Here is a 21,094-nt window from a genome sequence, read left to right on the forward strand (position 1 = left end):
CTCGCTTTCCCTATATAGTGAACTCAACAAAGGAAAGCACTGTCATGGATCGATGTACTCTGACCTCTTGTGGAACACCTGTAGCACTGCATTAGCTTGTCAATGACAGTGGTTCTGACTCACTTTTCAGAGGTTACTCTGAAAATGCATGTATGCTGATATCTAGTGCCCTCACTCTAGTGCCTACAAGCATTAAGCAACATGTTCTCGGGTGGATTCTACATAAAAGATAATTCAAGCAGAAAATGATGTGTACAAGGCAAGTCTCCCCTCAGCAGTGGCCTGCGAACAGCCAGAGAAAAGCATGCATAGAAAGTAGTACATAGAAGATGAGTGGAGTTGGAGTTAGAGGTCGTCAGCAGGCTGGCGGGCCCGGAGAGAGGCAGGGGGCGAGCAGAGCCCTAGTGACATCTCCAAACATGTCAGCACAGTGGGGTGGACAACACATCTCACCCTGCCCTCTGCACCCGATCACAAGATCAACAAGGACAAAGCTGTTTTCCCTCGACCCACACACTACCCTTTCAGCCCCAACTGAGACAAACTGCAGCTGGATAGGGGGGAACTGTTCCGCAGGTGTCCTCTGCTAAGGATCCTTTCATATTTCCATATTTGATACTCATCCTTTGGACCTGAACCTGCCCTTGAGTCATTCAGTCATGGTCGCTCCGGTGTTCTCCATACTCGGATACATCTACTCTCTTAGCCTCCTACCCCTGCTACTGCCTGGTTGGAGCCAGGGCAGTCCCATCATGTCCCCTGAGGAGCCTCGACTGGGCCCTGGGGCCAGGGGTCTGGTGGATACGTCCATGTTGGAGCAGGATCAGGATGTAGAGCTGGACATGCAGGATTCTCTGGGTCAGTTTCTGTCTACGTTGAACCTCACAGAGCTGGAGGCCCGAGCAAGGCCCCGTGCCACCCGTAAAGAGCCACCAGAATACATGCTGGAACTGTACAACCGCTTTGCCAACGATCACACAGCGGTGCCCTCTGCCAACATAGTGCGTAGTTTCAAGAATGAAGGTAGAACACTTACTTCTATTTGTCTGAAGACATTTTTTTTTCCCTTATTTTTATCATCCTGAAAATGTATCTTTTGATATTATTAATTGTTAATTGAGCTAACATGAAAAGCCACTCAAATGAGTTTTGTTTAATTTGAGAAATATATCATTATACAATATATTGACTAATACAACTTAGTATGTCAAAAGGTATACACAGCTGTTTGTTTTCTTTTAGAGGAGTTAATATTCGACTGTAACTGTAAATCACTTTTTGTTTTGTGCTCAGGTTAACTGAGATTGACTTTAAAGCAAGTTTTATGAACTTTAGCCCTAAATTGACAAGAATAAAACATTTTATTTGCCCTTAAAGAAACTTTTATTGAATTGAAATTGGTTTAACAGTTGCTTATTATTTCCTCTTCTTGAAGTCAGATGATATGATTGCAATAAAATCTAACCATTAACAAAAGAGCTAAAATGAAACCCTTATTATTGATGCATTATTTCATTTCAAATTGATTAAATCCAATTGAAGTCTAAACCCAATTCAGACCTTCGTTGATATTTTAATTCCAGATTCCTCCCCCTACAGTGTGACGGTCAGGGGCGTGAGGAGACACCCCCTGCTGTTCAACATCTCCATCCCCCACCACGAGCACATCCTCACCGCCGAGCTTCGCCTTTACACCCTGGTCCAGAAGGACCGCAGACACTACGCCGGCCTTAACCGCAAGGTGACCGTTTACAAGATACATGAGGGGGGGCACTGGAGGAAAGAAGAGGGGAGGGACAGAAGAAGGAATGAGCAGGAGACAGATGAAATTGAGGAAATGGAGGAGCTGGCAACACGGCACGTCTATGGTAAAGAAGATGTCTGGGTCACCTTCGACCTGACCAATCAGGTCAACCTTTGGCGGAAGGCAGAGAGCTCCACCCACCGACTGGAGGTCCACATTGCAAGTCTGAGGTGCAAAGGTGGGAAGACCCGCCAGGAAGTCAGAAAAGAGGCTGGAAAGAAAGAGTTGGTCGATGTGTATGTTGACATGGGCTTGGATGAGAAACACAAGCCAGTGGTGATTGTCTTCTCAGATGATCAAAGCAGAGACCATCGTGAGGAGGACAAGGGGGAGCTCAACCGGATGATGGAACATGAGAACGATGTGCCGGCTGACCTGGAGCTGAGTCCACACGGGAACCGGGGGGACCAGGCTGGGAGCGATGCTAGGAACACGGATGGAGTGGAGCTGGATGAGGAGACTCTCATGCAACTGCACTCCAACCTCTATTACGACACTCCTCCTCGAATCCGCCGCAACGCCAAGGGTGATCCCTGTAAGAAGATCCCTCTCTATGTGGAGTTTAAGGACATTGGCTGGGATACCTGGGTCATACAGCCCATGGGCTATGAAGCCTACGAGTGCAATGGTGTATGCAGCTACCCTATGACCTCTGAGGTCTCGCCTACCAAGCATGCCATTGTCCAGACTCGGCTGAGCAGTAAGATTCCACAGAAGGTGTCACCAGCCTGCTGTGTTCCCACCAAGCTAGAGCCCATCTCACTCCTTTACGAGGATGGAGGAGTGGTCACCTACATGCACAAGTACGAGGGCATGGTGGTGGCAGAGTGCGGCTGTAGATAGTCATAGAACTGACTAAAGGTGCAGGAGAGAATTATAGAGACTTTGGATTAGCATAGACTGAGTGGTCCTCAATTTCACTATCAAAGAAGAAATCCAGATCAAAAGTGCCGATTTGAAAATAACACATCCATTTCCACAAGCATCAAGGATACTTGCTTTGTGCGCTAGTAACTGATATATAGTAGGGCATGAATAATTTATATTTACAGTATCTAATGAACACGCAGCTTCAACTACATTTTAAGATAAAGATAAACAGGGAGGAGTAAATAGAAAGATGACAGAGCAAAAGGGTGCATTATATGATGGAAATTTGTCATTTGTGAAAGTACATTTGTTAGTATATGGAGATTATATAAAATGCTATTTTACAATGCCAGCAATACAATGTGATTTTGTAAAAACAAAAGAGAAACACAAAAAAGATTTGAATGTGAATATTATGCTGTTCTTTATAGTTTGTATATGTTTGTCATCTTACATTTGACTTTAATCGTGACGATTTGTTGGTATGTACTGTCAGATATACACAAAACTCTCTTGGTTTAAATGACAGAAAAACAAAACAGATCACTCCTGCATGCCCAGTATATATACATGCTGTTACATAAATATAACCGTATATTCTACATGCAAAGACAGATGCTCATTCTAAAAGAGTGCAGGATGAATGGTGTTTGATATTTCAAATATGAGTGCTTCCATGATGGACGAGATGTCATAAAATGTGAAATGAAATGTATTATAGAAACACATGTGTTCCAGAAATGTATTATGGGAATGCAACTTTGTTTGAGGTCGTCTTTTTCCAATGCCTGTGGAGAAAGCCAAGAATACATGTTCACTACAGAAGTTAATCTTGCATAGATTTGAATAGAGTGGCATTGTGCAACATGGTATTGATCAATGCAACTGCCATATGAAAAACCTTTCAAGAATGGCATTGCTCCAAAAGTTTTGATATTTCTTTTCGGTAATACCAATTACCCGACCGGAGACATTCTTTAAAAAAGTACACTCGGTCATAACATACTTTATATGGGCTAATAAATTCATAGAATAAAAAGGTAGGTTTTTACATCTACCTAAGTCTAAGGGTGGTTTTTAACCTTCCAGACTTGGAATATTGTATTAACTCGCAAAGCAAGGCTTTCACTTGCCGCATATCGTTAAATGCACTAAAGAGGAACAATGGGTGCATATTGAAGATGAGCATGCTCATCCCCAGAATCTGTTTACTTGTCTATTTTCTAAGGATAAAGCTAAGAACATTAACAACTTCATAGTTAAGAACACTATAACAATATGGAAGGAAATTAACATTATGTAATAATCGTGGATATGATTTTCTGAATTCACTGATAAATTGGTCCACATGGAAAACCAAAGGCATATAAACTGGAAATGACTTGGTAACCGGAAAAACATTTATTTCCATGACAGAATTCAAAAAGTAATTTTGGACTGACCAATGTATAGTTTCAAATACATACAATTTAAAAGTTATATATCACAAAATGCCGATTTGAAATATTTTGGACATCAGAGCAACCTTGAATATAGAATGTTATTATAGAATAGACAAATTTCACAAATTCCACAGCATAACGGCAGAGTCAGGTCTGAAGTGTACAATTAACAATGATTCAATAATCCATTCTATCTGGGTTATGCTATAATGTCCAGAAATTGTGAGCGGAGCTAGAAAGTTGGGTGTCTGAAGTATTACAATGTAAATGTACTTTTAATCTGTCTGCATATTTCAAGACATGGCATATGGAGGTGTATTGAGATACCCAATGGCCTGGACGATTCTCCTCTCATCACTCATCTTGAATTTGATTAAATAAAAAAACGTGTAAATCAATTAATCCACCATCATTAACACAATGGAAAAATCAAATGATTTATTATGGAAATATTGAAATAGCAAGGGCAAACGAGAAAAGTGAATTGGTTCAATTTAAGGCCATGTGGCAACAATAACGCAGACACTAGGGATGGAGATGTGAGCATGTGGGTCTGGGCAGTAGAGATTTAGTCGTTGTTTGTGTGCATCTGTAAGTGGTTGTTTGTATTTGGTATAAAAATATATATATATTTTTTAATTAAAAAATATATATTAAAACCTTTCAAGAGGAGTGTCATATCAGGTCAGAGAATGTGAAATCAAAGGGTGAACAATTTAGAAGGTGTTATGGCTTTTTATTTTGTATTTTTTTTTTATTGCAGATGACTTTATGTCTCTGCAAAATGTCAAACCTCTACATTTGGAGAAAGCAGAAGCAAAAAGGTACAGATGATGTACAAAGCCTTAGATTAAGTTTGCCAGAAAAAAAAATATTTTTCCTGAATACATAATGTACTGTCCATGTCCATGGAACCAAATGAATGTTTTAAATAATTTCTGCCCACTTATTATTGGGCTAATCTATCTGCCTCAGTCCAACTCACACCCTCTACCACCCCACCATCACACATCCTTCTAGAGCCACATGCAATGCAAGCATTGGTGATAAGGAGGTGTTAGGGCCTGGAGACGTGTAGACCATCACTCAGGATGAGAAACCATTCCAAGTGGAGAGCAGTAGGGAGAGTGTGCTGTCAGATTCCTGGGCCCCAACACCAACAATCTCTATGGAACATTCAATACACCCCCCAGCCAGCCTCTGTTTACTGGCCAGACTCTCTCTATTCACCACTGCCTGGCCACAAACACTCCCACTTCCCTTCTCTGGCATGGATACTCTGGGGCCCTTATCATGGCGTTGCCTGCAGTACAGATGGAAAAAAAACATGTCACATCACCACTCCTCTTCTGCTGTCAGCAGACTGAAGGATAGACAACCTCTATGGAATCACGCTGAACTTTTAAACCAACTGGACTTGGTTCTCAGTCAATATTTGCTTTTCACTGCCATGCATTTGTTAATCAAAACTATACTGTATACTGTACCTAATAGTTATTGAGCTGTTACAGATATTATTTCAGAGTATTTATTCATGACTTGAAAGGTGATGGTTATTTATTTAGTAAATTTGATGTGCATGTGAAAGTTCAGTAGACTTACTGCATCCTGTGGAAATTAATTATTTTGAGGAAAAATAAACTTTATTTGTTTTGCAGCACGAAGACACGGTTGGCATATGGTGTTGTTGAATGAAATGCCAGATGAAATCTCCAGAATGTTGGATAAGCACATAGGTATATGGTACATTTACTTGGAAACTAATTACACTTGTAGGTTATAAACCAGGAGCAGAGATTGACTCATGAAGGCACATCTTGGTTACTCAGACCAAATTTATGGGACTTATGAACACTTCTACATGAGTTTGTAGGACAGCTGCAGGTGAAAATTACATTAATATTGTATAAATTACATGTGTGTGTCATGAATGGAAAACAGAATGAACACACCGATAAGAAATCAAAACGGAACCTTATCAGCCCTAGGGCCATGTTTTTTGCTGCCCAGCCTGGTTCTCTGAACATGCTCCCCCTGCTGACATGAGTAGCAGTGGAGCAATGCACCCCATTGCACATTTGCACTGGAGTCGCGAGGGCGTTGCAGGGAGAGAGGGAATTGTTTATTTTCGTAGCTAGCGCTTTAGCATTGTTTACCAGTCAGTATATTGCGACCATTGTTTGTCTTGTTTCGCCACTGGCACAATTGAGAAACATCAGAGTCGCACCATATCTCAGAATTAGAAGATAGTCAAGTATTGGCTCGAACTTCGATTCAAAGAACACTGTTTTTTTTGTCGGCGAGCAAGCTAACTAGTTCAACGATAATAACATTTTAGGTTTGCTACGAGAAAGTATTAGCATTTTTTTTTTGAAATGGTAATTTCAGCTACACTGACTATTAGCTACAACTTATCCACACGGGGCACGTCGTTTTTTGATTTTAAGCGAGCCTACTACTGTAGCTAGCTAGCTAGTTAGCGTATTATGCTGTTACATATGTAAACGTTAACCATAGCTATTTAGCCAGTAAGCTGGGTATTTGCGTTAGCTAACGTTAAAACGAGGAATTTTATGCAAAATAGTTAGCTTTTGTAAGTAATATTTTTGAAACTACCTAGCTAAGGTTGTGTAGGAAAGTAGCTAGCTAAGTTTGTGGTGCTAACGTTTGCTTGCTAGCTAACTAAACATGGTGGCATTATTAATTTGCTGCCAGTCAATGCTTCTATGCATTGATAGTACGGTAGTGCTCTAACGTTATTTTCTTGCTCCCTCACTGCAGCCTGTCCTGTACACCCCACCTGTAGAGTGAAGAGGGAACACATTCCATTCTAACCCTGGCAAAAGGTTTCAGAAAATGTGTTTTTGACTCATTGATCTGGAGTGACGACTGAACTGGAAGCCTCCTTAAGATTGAACTCCAAGTTATAGAGACTGGAACGGTGAGCAAGATGTCGATCACAAACACCCCCACAAGCAATGACGCTTGTCTGAGCATCGTGCATAGCCTGATGTGCCACAGACAGGGTGGAGAGAGCGAGACCTTCGCCAAGCGAGCCATTGAGAGCCTTGTTAAGAAACTGAAGGAGAAGAAAGATGAGCTAGATTCTTTAATCACAGCCATCACCACCAACGGAGCTCATCCCAGCAAGTGTGTCACCATACAGCGCACCCTGGATGGACGCCTGCAGGTAATGGGGTAGCTTGGTCATTCATTAGGGCATCCCGAAGTAAAACATTTTGCAACTTAAAATGAAAAAGAGCGTTTCTTATTGGACAAGTTCTGATCGTCCCTCACTGTTTCAGTCCCTTTGGTGCATAATGAGTTCCACCTTGGTGATAGAGAGGAGATATTACACTTGCATTACAAGACTGCTGTACTATGTTCATAACTCTTGTCTTCTCATCTCTGCTCAGGTTGCGGGGCGTAAAGGCTTCCCCCATGTGATCTATGCAAGACTGTGGCGGTGGCCTGACCTGCACAAAAATGAACTGAAGCATGTGAAATACTGCCAGTTTGCTTTTGACCTCAAAGCTGACAACGTGTGTGTTAACCCATACCACTACGAGAGGGTGGTATCACCAGGGATTGGTGAGTGGGATTTATTTTCTCCTCTCTTGAATACTGTTGTTTAGCCCCTCTGACTTTTCCTTTGAATTCTAAGTTGGATCTCATTTGTGTCCTACTTCTCTTCACAGACCTTTCAGGACTGACTCTTTCAAGCTCAGGTAAGAGAGGCTCTCGCTCTGCACTAGTAATTTGAAGTTCACAATGGAGGATTAAAGTGAAGTTCCCCAAAACCTCAACCCTCTCACCCTACCTGCCCTACCAGGCACACTCATGGTCAAAGATGAGTATGAATTTGAGAACCAGCCATCTCACTCCGGCACGGACAGCCACCATCAGACCATCCAGCACCAACCCTCCAGACCGGGGGGTCCCCAGGATTTCAGCAGCCCGGCCCTGCTCACTTCCCCCGAGGGCAGCAGCTCAGCCTCCACCTCTGCCTTCTCCAGCCTTGCTGCTGGAGCTTCAAGTGAGACACTGTGTTGTGTTTAACCCTCCCCTGTCTTGTAGTTCATTACTCCCTTTAAATGTAAAGTTTCATTTTGTGGTGAATAAGCTTCTGACATAAATACAGGACACAGTGCATCCCTCGTACCCCAAGTCAAGGTCATGCTGAGAAGTTTTTCAGATGTGTCATTCCTGATCACTTTTGTTTGTGTGTGTGTCTGTATCGTGGTGTATGTATGTGTGTTTGTGTTTGGCTGTGTGTGCTTATTGTTTTCCATACCCACCCACCCTGGCCCGTCCTGCTTCTGTCCCTATAGCCCAGTCCAGTAGCCTTCTGTCAGGGAGCCATATCAGTGAAGGTCTGCGGCAGCTATCCTCAGGGCCAGGCCCAGCACAGGGACAGAGCTCACAGCAGAACGGCTATCCCCTGGCACAGAGTGCCACATACCATCACAGTAAGCACCCACACTCAGCCCTCCAAATTGAATACAATACCAGGTACAATACTTTTCTTTAATGAATCTGACAGGAAGGATATACTGCTTCCCCAAGACCAGGCCCAAATTCCCATCATTCGTGTGAAGAAAAGATGGAAATACAGGGGGCAGAGGTCGGGGTGCCTTGTGAGAATTTGTTGGCAAGTGGGTAAACTGCCTTTACCATCTGTTCTATTGGCCAATGTGCAATCACTGGAAAATAAACTGGAGGATCTATGATTGAGACTATCCTATCAACGGGACATGAAAACTGTAATATCTTATGTTTCACCAAGTTGTGGCTGAACAACGTCTTGACTAATATAGAGCTGGCTGGGTTTTCCGTGCATCGGCAGGACAGAGCAGCCACGACTGGTAAGACAAGGGGTGGGGGGTCTATTTGTCAATAACAGCTGGTGCATGATGTCTAATATTAAAGAAGTCTTCGAGGTATTGCTCGTCTGAGGAATTGTACCTCATGATGAGCTGTAGGCCACACTTATCTACTAAGAGTTAAATTTATATTATTTATAGCTGTCTATTTACCACCACAAAACCGATACTGGCGCTAAGACCGCACTCAACGAGCTGTATAAGTCCATAAGTAAACAAGAAAATGCACTGGGGACTTTAATGCAGGCAGACGTACCTAATTTCTACCAGCATGTGCAACCAGAGGAAAATAAACTCTAGAACACCTTTACTTCACACACAGAGATGCATACAAAGCTCTCCCTCACCCTCGTCAGATGTGGCAAGGCTTGCAAAGTATTACGGATCACAAAGGGAAACCCAGCCGCGAGCTGCCCAGCGAAGCAAGCCTACCAGATGAGCTAAATGTCTTTTATGATCACTTCGAGGCAAGCATGCATGAGAGCACCAGCTGTTCCAGACGAATGTGTGATAACGCGCTCCATAGTTGATGTGAGCAAGACCTTTAAACAAGTCAACATTCACAAGGCCATGGGGCCAGATGAATTACCAGGATGTGTATACAGAGGGGACCAACTGGCAAGTGTCTTCGCTGACATTTTCAACCACTTCCTGACCAAGTCTGTAATACCTACATGTTTCAAGCAGACCACCATAGTCCCTGTGCCTAAGAAAACGAAGGTAACCTGCCTAAATACCTACTGCCCTGTAGCACTCACGTCGGGAGCCATGAAGTGCTTTGAAATGCTGGTCATGGCTCATATCAACACAATCATCCCGGAAACCCTAGACCCACTGCAAAAGGCATCCACAGATGACGCAATCGCTATCGCACTCCACATTGCCCTTTCCCAATTGGACAAAATGAACACCAATGTGAGAATGCTGTTCATTGACAACAGCTCAGCGTTCAACACCATAGTGCCCTCAAAGCTCATCACTAAGCTAATGATCCTGGGACTAAACACCTTGTGAAACTCGATCATGGACTTCCTGGCGGGCCGTCCCCAGGTGGTAAGGGTAGGCGACAATGCCTGCCACACTGATCCTCAACACCGGGGCCCCTCCTGTACTCCCTGTTCACCCACGACTGCGTGGCCAAACACGACTCCAACGCCATCATTAAGTTCGCTGACGACACAACAGTTGGTGGAAAAATATATTGGCTGTATAGCACACCCCCTCGTGTCTTATTGCTTAAATTAAATATGTCATGATGTGTATATGGGCCATCACTTGTGTTAACGATGCATTGTTCCTACAATGGCCGAAGATGTAACGTGCATTTCCCAAAACACCATGCAGAGAACGTTCTTTAAGTGCGTTGTTAGATACTTAGAAAATAGAACCATCACTGCTCTCGGATCAGCTTTATTCATTCAAATCTTACCTTTTAACATTATAATTGCTTCACAATAATGATGACGGATCAGTTTCTAGAGCGCTATCACCTATGGCTGTAAATATCAAGGTGGCTTATTATTCAAGGCTACCCAATAAATATTTTGAGGCAAGAAATTTGACAGTAGCCTATTGGCACAATAGTGCTCAATTGATTGAACATGAAAGTGATTGAAATATATAAAAATATATTATAGGCCCGTGTAGCCTAGTCATCCTTCACTTTTTTTGTAACCATTGTAAAGACTTTGGCAACTTTGTAGTCAAAAGTTATCAGCCTTCACAGTCAGACAAACCTCTTGATTTTATGTTTAGCGGCGATCTTTATCTAACAACGCACTTAGCTGTTCTACGAGTGGTCTGAGGCAGTCGATAAATAACAAGTGCAGCTTTAGTTACGCTGGTTTTGGGAAACACCACAGAGATTTAATGATGCCGCTACTAAGGTTCTAATGATGAACTTAGCCATAAGATGTTTTTGGGAAACCGGGTCCAGGGATGCGTTCAGTTTGCTTGAACGTTTACTATGTTGCGGAACGGTTTGTGCTGAACGACGCGTTTTCCCAAACCGTTCTTGCACGTTCTACAACAGACTTTGATGTATGTTTGCTCCCGTTTGGTGGGCGTGGCTTGAGGCAATAAGTGATGTATTTAAAGGGCAGTGGCCACGCTGACGGCGTTCCACAACCCAACCCCTCCCAGTTTTCCAACTGGTCGTTCAGTACAGCACCGTTTCCATTCAATTGAATATGCCAGAACGTAAACAAGTACTGAACGCAGCCCAGGTCCATCACACTGTCTGGAGGTTCTGGCTCTATGATTGGATAGAGCGCACAGCTGAGCACAGTCAGCACAGATGCTTCTCTCATGTTAGTGTGCACTGAGAAAGTGGGCATGATCATAATCCATATCCCCAACTCTCCAGCAAGTCGTGACGAATTGATTTACAAAACTCAGTACGAGTCTATGTACGAGACTGAATTTAGGACAAAAATGAGCATATTACCACTTTGTAGTCAATTTTGACACAAATGTGTGTTTCTGACTCGTATTGATGCCCGACAGGCCATTTAAAACCAGAGAAGTTGATTCCAAGGGCAAGTTGACCTTTAAAGGGAGTGGGCACCTGCATTCATCAGCCTAAATATAACTCTCACTGCCTATGCTATTAGCAATTACAGAAATGACCTGCACTTACAAGCAACCATTACAGGTAGCACTCACATTCATCCGCCCTCCATATACCATAACAGCCTTCATATTTCCTCCCTGCTGCTTTTCACAGTAACCCTATTAACTTCTCAGAACCTGGACATTCTCAACATTTTTCTTCTCTCAAAAAAGCTTTTCAGCATTACCACATTGCATCTCCAGCGGGTTTATTCCTCCTCGGTCAGTTATAGAATTCCTCTCACCCCTGTGATTGTAACCTATATATGTGTCGAGTGTGATTTTTGAGTTGTGGTTAGTTCAAAGCTATGTCTTTTCTTGCTATATTGATGGACTGATGCAACGGGTGATTGTTCTGCTTTCAGGTGCCACCTCAGGCTGGCTGAGAAACGGGAACTTCTCCCCCTCAGTGCCTCACCACCAGAATGGGCACCTGCAGCACCACCAACCCATGCCCAACACCCCACACTACTGTGAGTGGCTGTGTTGGCCCCCTCTCTTTGTATACAGCTAGTGGTGCTGCCGCCAACATCTGAGCCTAACATATGTTGTCTCCCACAAAGCAACAAGCTAACATTGATTTCATGTAACAAAGATTATGGTCTTGTGAAATGAGAGCTATTTTCCAGAAATTATGTGAGTTTGTACTTATGCCATTCAACATACATTTTTTGTTCATTTAGCACGAGCAGTACAAACAGCACCATTCTCTGGATTGTTGTCTTATTTACCTGCCATTCTCTTCCAGGGCTCTCGCATAATGAGATTGCATTCCAGACCCCCATATCCAATCACCCTGGTGAGTCTGTGTGCAATGTTATTCAGAGAGTATGTGTCCCCCCCATCTGATCCGGCATGAGGTGTGAAATACAGTGCCTTCAGAAAGTATTCACACCCCTTGACTTATTCCACATTTTGTGGTGTTACAGCCTACATTTAAAATTGATTACATTTAGATGTTTTTCACTGGCCTACACACAACACCCCATAATGTCATAGTGGAATTATGTTTTTACATTATTTTTTTTAAACAAATGAAAAGCTGAAATGTCTTGAGTCCATAAGTATTCAACCCCTTTGTTATGGCAGGCTTAACGTTCAGGAGTACAAATGTGCATAACAAGTCACATAATATGTTGCATGGACTCACTCTGTGTGCAATAGTGTTTAACATTATTTTTTTAATGGCTAACTCATCTCTACTCCACACATACAATTATCTGTAAAGTCCCTCAGTTGAGCAGTGAATTTCAAGCACAACCACAAAGACCACAGAGGTTTTCCAATGGTTTGCAAAGAAGGGCACCTATTGGTAGATGGGTAAAAAAGAAGCAGACATTGAATATCCCTTTGAGCATGGTGAAGTTATTAATTACATTTTGGATGGTGTCAATAAACTTACAAGCACCCTTCCTAACTCAGTTGCCGGAGAGGAAGGATTTAACCATGAGGCCAGTGGTGATTTTAAAACCGTTAGAGTTTAATGGTTGTGATAGGAGAAAACTGAGGATGGATCAACAACATTGTAGTTATTTTGCCATGCTAACAAATGACAGAGTGAAAAGAAGGAAGCCTGTACAGAATAAAAATATTCCAAAAGATGCATCCTGTTTGCGACAAGGCACTAAACTAATACTGCAAATAATGTGGCAAAGAAATGTAATTATTTGTCCTGAATACAAGGTATTATATTTGGGGCAAATCCAACACAACACATCACCTAGTACCACTCTTCATATTTTCAAGCATGGTGGTTGCTGCATTATGTTATGGGTATGCTTCTCATTGGCAAGGACTATACACTGGAGTTGCTGCTTACAAAGACGACATTAAATGTAGCCTAGTTACAAATTTGACTTGAATAGGCTTGGAAATCTATGGCAAGACTTGAAAATGGCTGTCTAGTAATAATCAACAACCAACTTGATAGAGCTTGAATAATTGTTTTGAAGAATAATGGGCGAATATTGTACAATCCAGGTGTGCAAAGCTCGTAGAGAGTTACCCAGAACGACTTACAGCTGCCGAAGTTGATTCTAACACTCGGGGTTGAATACTTATCTAATGAAGATTAAGTGCTTTTATTTTCCATACAAAAAAAAATAAAAATACAATTCTACTTTGACATGAGTATTTTATGTAATCGTTGACAAAAAAAGACCATTAAATCCATTTCAATCTTACTTTGTAATAGCACAATATGGACATAATCAAGATGTATAAATACTTTCTGTAGGGATTGTAGACGGTATAGAGACCAAGACCAATTGATGGTGGTTCTTTCGTTCTGTTCCAGCACCTGACTACTGGTGTTCCATTGCCTACTTTGAAATGGATGTTCAGGTTGGGGAGACGTTTAAGGTTCCGGCCAGCTGCCCCACGGTGACTGTGGACGGGTACGTGGATCCCTCGGGAGGGGACCGCTTCTGCCTGGGTCAGCTCAGCAATGTCCACAGGACAGAGGCAATCGAGAGAGCCAGGTACTCTACCATAGAAAAAGGAAGGATTTAATGTCTTTGCGAAATGAAATGGCTAAGTAAAGTGCCTTCCACTCCCTTCAGTTTTTTTATATCATTCATATTTTTGGAAGAGTATTAGTTTACCATAGCAATATAAAGTATTTTTTTAGGCAGATAAAATATCTTGTCATACTGTCTCTGTTTGCTTCTCTTCTTCCCTTCTTTCTTCCCGGCTCTATAGACTTCACATTGGTAAAGGGGTGCAGCTGGAGTGTAAAGGGGAAGGGGACGTGTGGGTGCGTTGCCTTAGCGATCATGCAGTGTTTGTGCAGAGTTATTACTTGGACAGGGAGGCAGGACGTGCTCCTGGAGATGCAGTGCACAAGATCTACCCCAGCGCCTACATCAAGGTGAGATATTACATTTTTTATTGTATTCCTTTTATTTTGTACTTTTTTTATTATTTGAATTACTTCTATTCTTATTTTTGTCGTTAAGTTGAGAGGGTTACCTGCAAGTGAATGTCATTGTACTGTGTACACACTATGCGTATTCTGTGCATATGACAAATACATTTGATATCACAGCCCACAGACTCACTGCTAAGGAATGGCACCCCTAAGTAAACAAGGACATGTTTTTTGATCTGTATTATTTACATGCATTGTCTCAGTGGTTATTTGACTGCTATGGAAGGTTGATTGTTCTCAAAACTGGTTAAAATCCTTATGATTTAGACCGTCGAACCTTTGGATGAGCACAGTTATTCAAATATCTGAACTAACTTTAGTATTCATTTTTGAGAAGATACAAATAAGGCCAGTTTTAAAAGTTAAAAAGCTAAATTCGATTATCCACGTGACATTGTTACATACAAGGATATACCATGACATTTGATGTAATAAACAACAAATGTTTGAATGTAGTTCTTATGACATGCACACTCAGTAGCTTACATATATATTTATATTTTTGTCGGCCAATCGAAGCGGGATTTTATTCATTTAAAGGCTACATTTCTAGCAAGTGAATTGATGAGATATTTAATCAATGCAAGATGGAATCAAGATGACAGTATTAAAAGTTAACTAATAGGGAGGAGTAGTAGGCCAACAGGTAGGTTGTTTAATCTGAATGGGTGTTATGTGTAAACAAGGACAGGGAGAAAGCATAACAAAATATAGCACCAATTAGCCTAGCTGGCTTCTTTTATCCAGTGTTTCCCAACTCCAGTCCTCAAGTACATCCAACACAAGGTTTCCGTTAGGGTTGTAAAAAAGATTATAGAAAAGCCGTTAAATAAATATTTTGCACCCGCTACAGACAGCTATATTGTTCTGCTAATACAGGACTAGTAAAGGCCCAGTGCATTATTTTTGTATCAAAAACGGATTTTTCAGGGGGTGCCGCAGCACCCCTACTTCCCGCAGCTATGGATATTTTCATCTGTCTCATAAAACCGCTTGCATGGGCGGTGCCCTTTTGACAACTGTGTTTTCCCGCTAATTGCATTATAGATCAAACATTTGCACATGGTCTAATGCCTTGTGCGCATTGCTGTGCTTATAATGTGAAGAATAGTTCAGCAACATTTTAAGCTAAACTTTCTGATCTGTTGGATCGGACTCATTTGCTTTTTAACTTAAATTTTTTTTTTAACCTAGGCCTACTGATTGTATGAATTTGGCATCTATCTTCCCACAACTGTCCCAGAGTCGGTTTGGAATAGTCTATTTCTACCTCGACAAGATGACCAATAGAATAGATCATATCTAAAAAACCAACCAACTTCTGCACATCAGAATTCGGTAAGGACTGCACATTGTTGCATCCTCGACTTGCATGTTCTGTTTAATATGAATTGGCATAATCTACATGGGATTTCTGTCATTCTGAGCACCGCGGGTAGACACCCTAAAGGTTACGCACCCAATGCATAAGGGTCCGGCAGATTTCTCTAATGTCCGGTAAATTAAAATGAAAAAATTGCCCCTACAGTACACATTTTTATTGTAGCTGTGGACAAGCACACCTGATTCAACTTGTCAACTAATCATCAAGCCATTTGATTAATTAAATCAGGTATGTTTGTCTGGGGCTGTGACAAACATGTGTGCTGTTGTGGGGGTACTGGAGTTGGGAAACATTGCTATAATCGATGCAGTCGAGACCAGCACTATCAGATGGGATGATAAATAACCTATGGTAGCTAGAAGTTTTCTAAAAAGCACAAGTCGGCTTTGATGCATTCTACATCTCTGCTTGCCCTGCACTCCTGCGTCCCAAACACACCGGCCCCTCCCCCTGTTTCAACAGCAGAGTGCCAACACTTGTCCCTCGTGCAGCAATAAGTGCTCAGGTTAAAGAAAATAAGTACAAAAAAACCCCAATGTATTTCGACTATCCGGATATCAAATTTCATAATATCTTATTTGAATAGTGAAATTATTTCAGTTGCCCATCTCTAGTTGAACCCCTCTTTTCTTATTTATTTTATTTATTTCACCTTTATTTAACCAGGTAGACTAGTTGAGAACAAGTTGGCGACCTGGCCAAGATAAAGCAAAGCAGTGCGACACAAACAACAACAGTTACACATGGAATAAACAAACATACAGTCAATAATACAATAGAAAAAGTCTATATACAGTGTGTGCAAATGAGGTAGGATAAGGGAGGTAAGGCAATAAATAGGCCATAGTGGCGAAATAGTTAAAATATAGCAATTAAACACTGGAGTGATAGATGTGCAGAAGATGAGTGTGCAAGTAGAGATACTGGGGTGCAAAGGAGCAAAATAAATTAAATAACAGTATGGGGGTGAGGTAGTTGGAATGGCTATTTACAGATGGGCTATGTACAGGTGCAGTGATCTGTGAGCTGCTCTGACAGCTGGTGCTTAAAGCTAGTGAGGGAGATATGAGTCTCAAGCTTCAGTGATTTTTGCAGTTCGTTCCAGTCATTGGCAGCAGAGAACTGGAAGGAAAGGCGGCTGAATGAGGAATTGTCTTTGGGGGTGACTAGGGAAATATACCTGCTAGAGCGCGTGCTACGGGTGGGTGTTGCTATGGTGACTAGTGAGCTGAGATAAGGTGAGGCTTTACCTAGCAAAAACTTATATATGACCTGGAGCCAGTGGGTTTGGTGACGAATATGAAGCGAGGGCCAGCCAACAAGAGCATACAGGTCGCAGTGGTGGGTAGTATATGGGGTTTTGGTGACAAAACAGATGGCACTGTGATAGACTACATCCAGTTTGCTGAGTAGTGTTGGAGGCTATTTTGTAAATGACATTGCCGAAGTTGAGGATCAGTTTTACGAGGGTATGTTTGGCAGCATGAGTGAAGGATGCTTTGCTGCGAAATAGGAAGCCGATTCTAGATTTAATTTTGGATTGGGGATGCTTAATGTGAGTCTGGAAGGAGAGTTTACAGTCTAACCAGACACCTAGGTATTTGTAGTTGTCCACAAGTCAGAACCGTCCAGAGTAATGATGCTGGATGGGCGGGCAGGTGTGGGCAGCGATCTGTTGAAGAGCATGCATTTAGTTATACTTGCAGTTGGAGGCCACGGAAGGAGAGTTGTATGGCATTGAAGCTCGTCTGGAGGTTAGTTAACACAGTGTCCAAAGAAGGGCCAGAAGTATACAGAATGGTGTCGTCTGCGTAGAGGTGGATTAGAGAATCCGTCTAGCCCGGCGGATTTGTAGGGATCCAGATTTTGCAGCTCTTTCAGAACATCCGCTATCTGGATTTGGTTGAAGGAGAAATGGGGAAGGCTTGGGCAAGTTGCTGTGGGGGGGTGCAGGGCTGTTGACCAGGATAGGGGTAAACAGGTGGAAAGCATGGTCAGCTGTAGAAAAATGCTTTTTGAAATTCTCAATTATTGTGGATTTATTGGTGGTGACAGTGTTTCCTAGCCTCAGTGCAGTGGGCAGCTGGGAGGAGGTGCTCTTATTCTCCATGGACTTTAGTGTCCCAGAACCTTTTGGAGTTTGTGCTACAGGATGCACATTTCTGTTTGAAAGAGCTAGTCTTTGCTTTCCTAACTGCCTGTGTATATTGGTTCCTAACTTCCCTGAAAAGTTGTATATCGTGGGGGATATTTGATGCTAATGCAGTACGCCACAGGATGTTTTTGTGCTGGTCAAGTGCAGTCTGGTCTGGAGTGAACCAAGAGCTATATCTGTTCCTGGTTCTACATTTTTTTGAATGGGGCATGCTTATTTAAGATTGTGAGGAAAGCACTTTTACAGAATAACCATGCATCCTCTACTGACGGAATGAGGTCAATATCCTTCCAGGATACCCGGGCCAGGTCAATTAGAAAGGCCTGCTCGCTGAAGTGTTTCAGGGAGAGTTTGACAGTGATGAGGGGTGGTCGTGACCGCAGACCCATTACGGACGCAGGCAATGAGGTAGTGATCGCTGAGATCCTGGTTAAAGACAGCAGAGGTGTATTTGGGCAGGTTGGTTAGGATGATATCTATGAGGGTGCCTGAGTTTACGGATTTGGGGTTGTACCTGGTAGGTTCATTGTTTATTTGTGAGATTGAGGGCATCAAGCTTAAATTGTAGGATGGCCGGGGTGTTAAGCATGTCCCAGTTTAGGTCGCTTAACAGCACAAGCTCTGAAGATAGATGGTGGGCAATCAATTCACAGCTGGGGGCAGAAGGTGGTCTATAGCAAGCAACAATGGTGAGAGACTTGTTTCTGCAAAGGTGGATTTTTAAAAGTAGAAGCTCACAGACCTGGATAGTAAAACAGAACTCTGCAGGCTATCTCTGCAGTAGATTGCTACTCCGCCCCCTTTGGCAGTTCTATCTTGTCGGAAAATGTGTGTAGTTTGCCCCATTGTGTGTAGTCCCTAACCCTCCCTGCGTGCTGTGCAGGTGTTTGACCTGCGCCAGTGCCACAGGCAGATGCAGCAGCAGGCAGCCACAGCACAGGCGGCAGCCGCAGCACAGGCAGCGGCAGTGGCTGGAAACATCCCCGGGCCTGGCTCTGTAGGAGGCATCGCCCCCGCCATCAGTGAGTCTTTCTCTTCACACTATTCATCCTTTAACCTGTCTGCCAAGCAATATATCCATCTGTCTTGTCTCCGAGCATCTCAGGACCTTACAGAAATGGCTAAACGTGTGCACTGCCTTAAGATGTGTAACTCTATATAGGCAGTGAATCATTCTATCAAATATGTAGTACTACCCTCTAACTGGGCTCGAGTGGCGCAGCGGTCTAAGAGGTATCACTGCAGTACCTTGTTCGAATCCAGGATGCATCACAACCGGCCGTGATTGGGAGTCCCATAGGGCGGCGCACAATTGGCCCAGCAACATCCGGGTTTGGCCGTCATTGTAAATAAGAATTTGTTCTTAACTGACTTGCCTAGTTAAAAAAAAAAAAATGTAACTATTGTTTGTAACCCTCTCCCTCCAGGTTTGTCTGCGGCGGCAGGTATAGGAGTGGACGACCTGCGCAGGCTATGTATCCTGAGGATGAGCTTTGTGAAGGGCTGGGGGCCTGACTACCCCCGGCAGAGCATCAAGGAGACTCCGTGCTGGATCGAGATCCATCTCCACCGTGCCCTGCAGCTACTGGATGAGGTGCTGCATACCATGCCCATCGCTGACCCCCAGCCCCTGGACTGAGTTATAGAACGGCAACACTATCTCGACTTTGTTTAGAACTGACAACACCACATGCTGGACTGACTGACTGCCCATGCCGCGTAGGCTAGCCAATTTAAGCTGTCCGGGATGAGAGAGGGGTGTGAATTATTAATTTTTTTCTACCCACTGGCATCAAAGCCAGCCAGGGTTCCTTCTCTGAAGATACCAGCTCATGAATCTGTTTTCTACTTGCCTCAGAATCAGGATATACAGTCGTTACTCATGGATGCTTTTCATTCTGTTCTATTCATATCATCCTGTTCATTGACTGACAGAAGGCCATGACATGACACTTTATATACTGTATTTGAGTTTCAATGCTGTTTTTTTTTATGGCATATTAGGTTAATTAAGCACTTTATTGGTTTGCTTTTCATGTGCTTGTTTTCAGTATGTTAGCTTAATTAAGCACTTTATTGGTTTGCTTTTCTTGTGCTTGTTTTCAGTATGTTTAGGTATGCAGTGTGAGGGGTAGTTTCCACATACATTTCTAGTTTATCTTAGAATATTCAGCTTTTGTAGCGATGAGTGGGATCCAGGCCAGATGGTGTTCACTTCAATAATGTTTTCAGATGCCTCAATGTCTAGACAGGTGTTCAGTTCATTAACATTTTTATCTCCACTGTAATCATGACTGATGAATTGACTTGTGGTAACATTCCTTGGAGATATTGTAGGAAAGGTAAGGAAGTCTGAAGCCATATTTGATGCCAAATGAACCCAAACAGTTCAGAGCACAGTCGTGTGAAAGTTGTAAATAAATACATGTTTTTATGACCAGATGCTGCATTGAGAATATCAGCAATTGTGTGGGCCTGGACTACTTGTCACCGGGTTGTTCGAGACGTGGTATGAGACAAAACTACTTGTTTACTGTTCTAATTATGTTGGTGACATGTTTATAATAGCAATAAGGCACCGCTAAGGGCAGCCCTTAGCTGTGGTATATTGGCCATATACCACTCCCTTTTTGGGCCTTATTGCTTAATTATATATTTTTCTGCCTTATGACCATATGTTTTAAAGTTAGAAAATGATATATGTAGGCTAAGGACAGATGTGATCCAGTGCTTGTCCTTTACCTTCATAATGAATGGAAATAAAATGGTGTATAATTTGTTTGGTGTTCATTCTTTCGCTTGGTCCTAGCACACAGCAAGGTTCTCCCTGTGGTGTATAAGAGGAAACACACATCAGTCGAGTACTTCAGCAGGTGGCTGTCCTATTGCCTGACAAAAATATGTAGTGTAAATTTCCAGCCGATTCGACATGTTGCTTCACCACTGATTATGCAGCAGTTGCTCACCAATACTTTTATCCGTTCATCTTGTGTGTCCCTTCTCTATGACAACAGTCA

The 21,094-nt window shown here is 42.6% G+C and overlaps 2 protein-coding genes across 4 annotated transcripts; both read left to right on the forward strand.

The window, feature by feature from the left end:
• The first annotated feature begins 545 nt into the window (after positions 1-545).
• Positions 546-5,712, forward strand: LOC135517795 (bone morphogenetic protein 10-like). The gene is made up of 2 exons (XM_064942401.1): positions 546-1,023; positions 1,584-5,712. Exons 1-2 carry the CDS (start codon positions 660-662, stop codon positions 2,645-2,647), a joined length of 1,428 nt encoding a protein of 475 aa, XP_064798473.1. The 5' UTR covers positions 546-659; the 3' UTR covers positions 2,648-5,712.
• A 473-nt stretch (positions 5,713-6,185) lies between these two features.
• smad4a (SMAD family member 4a) lies at positions 6,186-20,856 on the forward strand. Of its 3 annotated transcripts, none has more exons than XM_064942402.1 (12): positions 6,186-6,494; positions 6,898-7,306; positions 7,533-7,707; positions 7,815-7,844; positions 7,949-8,152; positions 8,448-8,585; positions 11,975-12,082; positions 12,358-12,408; positions 13,906-14,089; positions 14,310-14,478; positions 18,961-19,099; positions 19,505-20,856. In XM_064942402.1, the coding sequence occupies exons 2-12, from the start codon at positions 7,067-7,069 to the stop codon at positions 19,714-19,716; spliced, it is 1,650 nt and encodes a 549-aa protein (XP_064798474.1). In that variant the 5' UTR covers positions 6,186-6,494; positions 6,898-7,066; the 3' UTR covers positions 19,717-20,856. The 3 variants fall into 3 exon arrangements, with proteins under 3 accessions (XP_064798474.1, XP_064798476.1, XP_064798475.1); XM_064942403.1 differs by lacking the exon at positions 6,186-6,494 and adding an exon at positions 6,524-6,709; XM_064942404.1 differs by lacking the exon at positions 8,448-8,585.
• Positions 20,857-21,094: the final 238 nt, after the last annotated feature.

This window comes from Oncorhynchus masou, chromosome 28 (assembly GCF_036934945.1).
Source record: "Oncorhynchus masou masou isolate Uvic2021 chromosome 28, UVic_Omas_1.1, whole genome shotgun sequence".
NCBI lineage: Eukaryota > Metazoa > Chordata > Actinopteri > Salmoniformes > Salmonidae > Oncorhynchus > Oncorhynchus masou.